The sequence below is a fragment of the Temnothorax americanus genome, unplaced genomic scaffold (genome assembly GCF_048541705.1).
Source record: "Temnothorax americanus isolate GAGA-0224 unplaced genomic scaffold, ASM4854170v1 Scaffold258, whole genome shotgun sequence".
NCBI classification, from domain to species: domain Eukaryota; kingdom Metazoa; phylum Arthropoda; class Insecta; order Hymenoptera; family Formicidae; genus Temnothorax; species Temnothorax americanus.
Window position 1 is genome coordinate 37,144 of NW_027509399.1, and position 8,335 is coordinate 45,478.

The 8,335-nt window shown below is 48.9% G+C and overlaps 1 protein-coding gene across 1 annotated transcript; it reads right to left on the reverse strand.

Moving 5' to 3' along the window:
- Positions 1 to 1,228: 1,228 nt before the first annotated feature.
- LOC143899132 (uncharacterized) lies at positions 1,229 to 4,584 on the reverse strand. The gene has a single exon (XM_077409133.1). It carries the CDS (start codon positions 4,582 to 4,584, stop codon positions 1,408 to 1,410), a length of 3,177 nt encoding a protein of 1,058 aa, XP_077265259.1. The 3' UTR covers positions 1,229 to 1,407.
- Positions 4,585 to 8,335: the final 3,751 nt, after the last annotated feature.

Genomic DNA, 8,335 nt, shown 5'->3' on the forward strand with positions numbered 1-8,335 from the left:
TTTAAAAGGTACAAAAATTCGGAATAAAGTAGCTAGAACAATTATTTGAAATAATGAGAACAAAAATTGTTGAATTTGCAATCTTCATCTAAACTCATGTCTGAAAAACAATTAAGGACGTTCTCTTAGTACAATCTCTCCCAAAAGTTCCGCGCGCCAGGCGAGAGAGACTGCTGCGCAGTGCCTCTCCGGAGAGGGGAACTTTTTGCTATGGTTGTACGCGCACACATAGCGACGCTCTATCTGTACACGCGACACTAGCTTACGTCGGAGAGAACATGCGCAGTGTTGCCGTCGCCGCCGCCGTCGTGTTGACTCGCGTCATATGCGAGCGAGAAATTGCAGACTTTGGATTAAAATTACTCACACAAAACGGTGAGGCTAGGCTTCCTTGATCTTTTTTATATGTATGTATGTATGCATGTATACCGTTTATTGCATTTCCCCGTAGGGTTTACAAGGCGTTTTTATTTATGAGGAACGTACCCAAACCCCGTACATTTTCTTTCCCCTGTGCCTGGCCATTTGCGACCTTACAAAAATATTTACCCCCCCTCCCCTCCCCTCTTCATCACTCTTCTTCTTCCTCCGCTTCTGCCGTCCATTCTTCCTTCCTTCCTTCCACCTCCATCCTTCCTGTCGACTCCTCCCTATTTGGCCTGCTTCCTCTTTCGTCCCTCCTCCTTCTCCTCCTCTGGGCTCAAGAGAAGCTTCTCCTCCATCACTCTCGTGATTTCTTCCTCCGCCGATCTCCCTGTGCACTTGTGCACCTCCCTTCTCCCTTCTTCTCTCTCCCTAACCCTCCTTTCCACCGACTTATCCTCGTGTATCTCAACTCCTATGGAGCTCCCTGCCCTTCTCCTCGCCTCCAAAACCCGCCTCTTCTCCTCCTCGTCTCCTAGCTTTACCAAAATCGTTAACCAAATCCCTCTCTGCCCCACCACTATCACCTCTCTTACCTTCACCTTCACCTTCAGCCCTTCTGCGAAAAGCTCCTTCACTTTCTCCCAGTTGGTCTTCTTACCTTCCCATTTCTCTTTCTCCATTCTTATAATTATATTCCTCTTTCTGAAGTCGTCCTCGTTCCTTTCACCCTCACCTGCCCACCATTTCTTCTTTCCCGCCATACTCTCCTCGCTATCCTCCCTCTTCCTTTTGCTTCCACTTTGCTCCAACCTTTCTATCTTTCTCTCCAGCTTCTTTACCTTCTCCTCCAGCTCCTCCATCTTTTCGTCCTTTTTTCTGTCTTCCTCCTTCTTTTCCCTCAGCATCTTCCTTAACTTCTCCTCTACAAACCCTTCCACTGCCTCCACTATCATTCTCCCTTCACGCTCCATCCTGCCTACCCTATAACAGAACAATTAATCACTTCTCCTTTTCTCTACTTCCCTCTTCCTCCCCTCCCACTTATCCTCCTCCCCCATCTCCCCTTCCGTCTTCCCCACTACCCTCCTTTAACTCCTCCAAATCTCCCTTTCCACTCATTCTCTCCCTTTCTAATTCTAGCATCCATTCCTCTCCTCCTCCTTCCTCGTCCAAAACCCATCCTACCGCTTCCTGCCAGCTTCCCTTTCCTGAATTCCATCTTCTACATTCTTCCCATACATGCTCCCACGTTTCCTCCTTATTCCCACACAACCTACACTTTTTTTTCTCCTCCGCTTCCCAGTATCTGCTCTCTCCTATCTCGTTCCCTAATCTGAATCTCGCCACCCTTCCCCATCTACTTTCTCCCCATCCCTTCTTCAAATATCCCGGGATACCCTCTCCCTTTATCCACTTATACCACTTATTATATTCTGATTTCTCAATCCTCTCCCATCTCTCTTTTCTCTGCGTCTCCCTATCCCTTTCAAACAATTTAAGAAACCATTTGTCTCCATCTCCTCTTATCTTTTCCACCTCTTTTAACCCCACACCTCTGTCTTCGAAGAACTTTCCTCTCTCTCTTTCCCAATCTGAGCCAGCTTTCCCTTCTATCTCTCTTTCCTTCAACTCTTCCCAGGCAGCCCTCGCCAATTCACTTCCTCCACCTTCCTCTAACTTTTTCTCAAATCTCCATGCCCGCATTCCTGCTCTCCCTCTTAATTTCTCCCTTTGTAACTCCTCCCTCACTAGATACCACGGAGTTCTCACGTCCGCTCCCAATACCCATCTAATGTACCTTTCTTCCATTCTTTCTATTCCTTCCCTTTCTCTCCATCCCCATATTTCCGCTCCATAACTCAACACCGTCCACACCAGTCTATCGAACAGCCACAGTCTTTTTCCCCAGTCTTTCCCGAATCTCCTCTTTCCTATCCCCCAGATTTTTCCTATCACTGCGGCCGCCTTTTTTATCCTTTCCCTTATTTGGGCTTCCTGCCCTCCATTTTTTTGAAATACGTATCCTAAATACCGAAATTCCCTCACCTCTTCTAACTCTTTTCCTTCCCATCTCCACTTTCTCTTACTGTCCCTCCCTCCTCCTTTCCTAAACCTCATTATTTTTGTTTTCCCCACGTTCAATTCCACTCTCTTCCTGCCCAGGTACCCCTCTAGTCTTTCTATCAGGCTCCTCATTTGGTCCTCGTCCTCTGCGATTAGCACTATATCATCCGCGTAGGCCAGAGTATACACCCTCTTGCCTCCTAGCATTATCCCTCCCTTTTTAACTCTACCCATTTCCTCTTCCAGGTCTGCTAGCAACACATTGAACAGAATCGGGCTCAAAGGGCAACCCTGCCTTACTCCTCTCCCCGTCCAGAATACCTCTCCCAATTCGTTTCCTCCTCTTACCCTACTCTTCGTCTCTCTTAACATCTCTTCCGTCCTTCTCACCAGTCCTTCCCTTATTCCCCTTTCTCTCATAGCTTTTATTAGTATTCCTCTATCCACCGAATCGAACGCCGCCTTAAGGTCCACAAAACATGCTATCAGTTTTCCCTCTTTCTTCTCTAACCTTCTGTTCACCATGTAGTTCAACACGTAAATGTTGTCTATCGTTCCCATTCCCCTTCTAAAACCTGTCTGGTTGTGCGGTACCATTCTCTTTCCCTCTATCTCCTCCCTTATCCTCTCCGCCAGAATAGCCGTGTACACCTTATACAAAGAAGGCATTATTGTCACCCCTCTATATTCCTCTGCCCTCTTTCCTTCCCCTTTCTTTACGATTGGCGCAATTATACCTTCCTTCCAAATTTCCGGCCATCCTCCCCCCTTCCATATCTTATTGATAAATTTCCATGCCCAAACCTCCAACTCCTTCCCCCCTCGCTTCCAGGCCTCTCCTGGAATCTCATCCTTTCCCATTGCCTTTCCGTCCTTTAGCTTCTTCATAACTCTCCTCATTTCCTCTAGACTTATCTCCTCTTCCTCCTCTCCTTCCTTTTCTTCCCTCTCACCTTCCTTCCCCATCCTCACCCTCCCCTCTACTCCTCCTAATAACTTCATAAAGTGCTCTTTCCATTCTTCCTCTTCTATTCCTTCCTCTATTCCCCTCCTTTTCCTTCTCTCCCTATTCACTATCTCCCATACCTCTGCCTCCCTCCTTGCTCCCTCCACTTTTCTCTCCCATCTCTGGTTCTCCTCTTCCTTCTTTCTCTTACATATCTCCTTAAATTCTTTCCTCCTTTCCTTGTACGCACTGGCCTCTCCTCTTTTCTTCCTCCAGTCCCTTAATTTTCTCCTTGTCTCTTTCTTCGCTTCTCGACATTCCTCATCCCACCATCCCATCTTCCCTTTCTTATTTCCCAGCTTCTCCTCTATCCCTTTTATTGCCTCTGTTATTCTTGTTTCCATTTCTTCCCATTCCTTATTCAACTCTTCTTCTTTTTCTTCCACCTCTCCTATTTTTTCTCTAAACCTCTTTGCTCCTTCCTCGTTCCACACCCCCCTGCTTCTTTTCTTCCACCCTCCTCTCCTGCCTTTCTCCTCTTCCCCCTTTCTTACTACTATTTCCAATGGGTGATGGTCCGAGTCTACTCTCTCCCCCACTACCATGCTCACTATCTTCTCTCTTACTTCTCCTTCCCCTATTATGTAGTCAATCACCGTATCTCCTCTTCCCCCCGTGAAAGTAAACTCTCCCTCCTCGTCTCTTCTCACATTTCCATTGAATATCTCCCATCCTCTCTCCTCTAAGATATTTACCAACAGCCTCCCCTCTCTGTCCACCTTCTTGTCCTTCGACCTTCTTCCTTCTCCCAGTCCTCCTCCCTCCTCTTCCTCTAACCTCCCACCTTCTTGACCAGTCCTCGCATTAAAATCTCCCCCAATTATCGTATACCTTCCTTCTTCTTTCTTTTCCATTCTATCTCCTAACTCCTGTACGTTCTCCTCCATCCCCTCTTTCTTTGCATATACCCCTATAATACTCCAGTTCTCGCCATCTGTTCTGACCTTTCCCGCAATCCAGCCCTCCCTATCTACTTCTATTGCCGTTCCCTTTTCTTTCAGTCCTTTCCTTATTCCCATTATCATCCCTCCTATTGCTCTTCCTTTTTTATTCTTTTTCTTCGCCATTTGCACCCCCCACTCGTACCCTTTTGGAAGTCTCCCCCTTATTCTTTCCCAGCCCTTTTCTCCTATCCAGGTCTCTAACATGACTAACACATCTTCTTTCTTCAGCCCTTCCCAAAAATCCTTATCTTTATTTTCCAACCCAGCTACTTTCCAGAATACTATCCTCCAAACTGACTTACTTTCCCCCTCTTCTTCTCTTCTAACTTTCGCGTTGTCCTTCTCTATCTCACCCTCTCTATCCTCTTCTCCTCTTATTCCCCCGTCTCCATTCCTACCTCTCCCTCTCCTCCTTTACCTTCTTTCCCTTCCTTCCCTCCTCTGCTCTCCTTTCTTCTCCTTCCCTTTTCGTCCTTTAACACCTCCTCTTCCATATCCCATCTCCACCAAGTATTTTCCAACCTTATTCTGCCTGCCTTAATCCATGCCCTCCTACCCTCTCTTTCCTCCCCTCTCGCTATCTCTCTCAACCTCCAATTCATTCTTCTTTCCTCCCACGATAGGTCCTCCGTAATTCTTTCTTTCCTCCCCACTAGGCTCCTCTTTTTTTCCATAACCTCCCATTTCTGTTCTTCATTCTCCAGTTTCAACAGCACCATTTCCCTTCCTTTTTCTGCATCACCTCCTATTCTCTTCACCTTTATTGCCTTTACTTTCGCTCCTATTCCTTCTAGTAACTTTTCTGCATTTTCTCTCATCCCTCCTTCTTTTACTTCCAGCCCTCTTATTACAATGTTTCTTCTTCTCTCCTCCTTTTCTTTCCTTTCCAGCCTTCTCTCCAGTTCTCTCATTTTCTCCCCCACCTCCCCTCTACCGTTTCTTTCCTCCTCCTTCTTCTTCTCCTTCCTCTCTTCCATTTTTTCCTCCAATCTCCTTATTCTTTCTTCCATTTTCTCCTTCTGCTTATTTGTCTCTTCCCTCTCCTCTTTCCATCTCTTCTCTCGCTCCCTAAACTCCCTTCTCAGGTCCTCTATCTCTTCTCTCATCTTCCTACCCTGCTCCTTGAAACCCTCCCTTAGCTCTTCTCTCACTGCCCTAAATTCCTCCATCATTTCTCCCATTCTTTCTCCCAACTCCTTCACACCTATCTCCGAGTCTTTTTTAGGAGATCTTGCCGTCATGTTACTTCTCTTAAAAATCTCCTCCTTTTCCTCCCCCCGCTCCTATCCATTTCCTCCCTCTTCCTCTTCCATAACTCTTCTATATTTCCCGTGCTCCCCCTTCTAACTTTCTCCTTTTCCTTAACCTTACCTATCGCACTCTTTCCCTCCCTCCCGTTTTCTTTCCCTTCACTCATCTTCTCCTAACTCGGCTCACTTCCCCCTCTAGCTCCACCACCTACTCTATGCCCTGCCTCGCGCTACTGTCCGCGTCCCGGATCCTGCGTCGAGTCGCCCCTCTCTCTTCGCTGTTGTTCGCGCCCTACCTCGTGCTGCCGCTCTCGGCTCGACTCACCTACCGTGCGCCCCTCTAGCTCAGCTACCGTTCGTGCTTCCACCTTCTCTGTGCCTAGACACTTTACCTCCCTTTATCTCCTCTTACCTGCCCCTCCTCTGTTCCCCTTCTTACCTCCTCACTCTCTCACCTCCACACCTCCTCGCTCTATCACACTCTCCTTCCTCAGCCTCCCTCGTCACTCTCTTCTAAGCCCTTTTGCTCTCGCTCACTTGCACACCTGTCACTCTCGTTCTCTCCGGAACCGGAAGTCTGATCTTTTTTATAATATTTGTAATATTAATGTGCGCTACATACTAGTTTTTTGACGAAATCTGTAGAAAATTCCGTCTACAATCAATGAAAACGTTACTTGTGAAACCTCAGTATAGGGGTTACGTGTTAAATAATAAAACTTTAAAGCTCTTGTAACGGCAAGAATGATCGGGAACGATTTCTCACACAGCCCTCGGCAACGGCGAGAATGATTTAGAACTTCCGCACAGCTTCCGGCACGGGAAGAATGTTAGAGACCGATTTCCCGCACAGCTCTTGCAACGGCAAGAATGATCGGGAACGATTTCTCACACCACCCTCGGCAACGGCAAGAATGTACGAGAATGTTCGAAAACGCTTTCCCGTACCGTGTGTATCGGCGAGAAACGTTCGAGAAACTTCCGCACAACTTCCAGCAACGGTGAGAATTCCAATCAACACGTGGCAACGGCGAAATCTCACTCAGCTCTTAGCGACGGCGAAAGGTAGATTACCGCGCACGAATGTAGCGCGTTTTATTCCCGCGGAACCGTCTCGGAACCGAAAGGTGAAACCGAATGCTCGAGAACGCGACGATCGAAAAGATCTATATCCCACTTCTGAACTGTAAGGGATGGCCGGCTAGGCCACAGATTATTGCAGGGAACCAACGGACAATAGCAAGGCCGGTGTATTGTCAGGATAGGAAATATGAAGGCAAAGTAAAGGGTACACTCCTCGATGGTAAGGCTCTTTATTACGCACTCGGGTACAAAAGATTCGCGACGACCGCACGCGACTATCTCGGGCGAACGCCGGAACACGAATCCGCATCGGTAGCCGCCGCTCGCCGCTATCGGATAGTACGTCATATCCTACTCGCTTGGAGGGGGTCAGCCAATCACCACGCAAGGCGTCGCTGGGGTTGTCTGTTAGGGCGCTGGTGTAGTATGTTAGGGGCGCTGGTGTCTTACGGCGTGAGGCGCGCATGCGCGGAGCGCCGCGGTGGCAACGCTTGTAGCGCGGGAAATTCAAACGCTGCATACTACCTTAGAGTACATTTACAAGAACGTTTTTAATGCAGGTAAACTCGCGATCGCGCGCGCGCGGACGTGCGCATACATTTTTCCTGAGCCATACGGCTGTATGACAAGCATCGTTTGTTACTGGGAGCCGACAAAACGGCGTGGCGCTGACTTTGCTCCGGACGTCGTTTTTCACTTTTGTCACTTCAAAAACATGAAAATTTTGAAAATATCAAAAAACGATTATCGGATTCATATTGTTGCGCCCGTGCCGAGACGCCCGGTAGGAGCCCGAAAAGCAGTCGCGAAGCGCTGCGTGACGTCGAGCCTGACAACGAGCTGTTGCGTTGTTTGTTTTCATCTGCCGTCTGTGAGATTCTCCGCCGGGCCTTTGAACCGAACAGACGTGTTCTCGAGCTGACTGTATATTTTCTCATTTCCGCATTAAACGAGTTTCTTTATTACTGAGAGTCTTTATTCCCGGCAACGGGATCGCGCGCCGCTTTCGCGAGTGTGTCTGTGTGTTGTGAGTGCAGCGAACGCGCGGTTGAGCGCAACATTTTGGGGGCTCGTCCGGGATCGAACGGAACGATCGGACGAGCGAGGATTAGACGAGCGACGAACTACGATTAGACGATCAGAAATTTCCTCATGGCCGCAAGGAAACGACTCTGGGTAGCGACTCCACAGTCGGACGCCGCGGAGATGACGACGGAGGTGGTGACCCTCCAGGCGGTGATTCGCGAGATCCGCGAGATGCGCGAGGAACAGGCGCAGAGAGAGAGAGAATACGCCGAGACGTTCCGCCGGCAGGAGGAAGAGCTCCGTTTTCTCCGAGGGATGAACTCCGCACAAACACAGCTAAGTCATTCTAATAATAGAGCGTCCGGAGACTCGGGCATGCAGGTTGCGAGCGGCGCGAATCGGGATGTCGGGCGCGCGAATGACAGGATCGCGGTCTCGGGCGGCGCGGAAACGCGAGTCGTGCACGCGGGTGAGAGAGTCGCGGTCTCGAGCGGTGCAGAAATGCGAGTCGCGCACGCGAGTGAAGGAGACGCAGTTACGAACGGTGTGGAGCGGTGCGGGGGTGCGAGCTGCTCGCGCGAGTGAAAGTGTCGCGG

Bases quoted from the DNA above. Each gene is read 5' to 3' on its own strand.
- LOC143899132 (XM_077409133.1), bottom strand. From the start codon at position 4,584: ATGTTAGAGACCTGGATAGGAGAAAAGGGCTGGGAAAGAATAAGGGGG.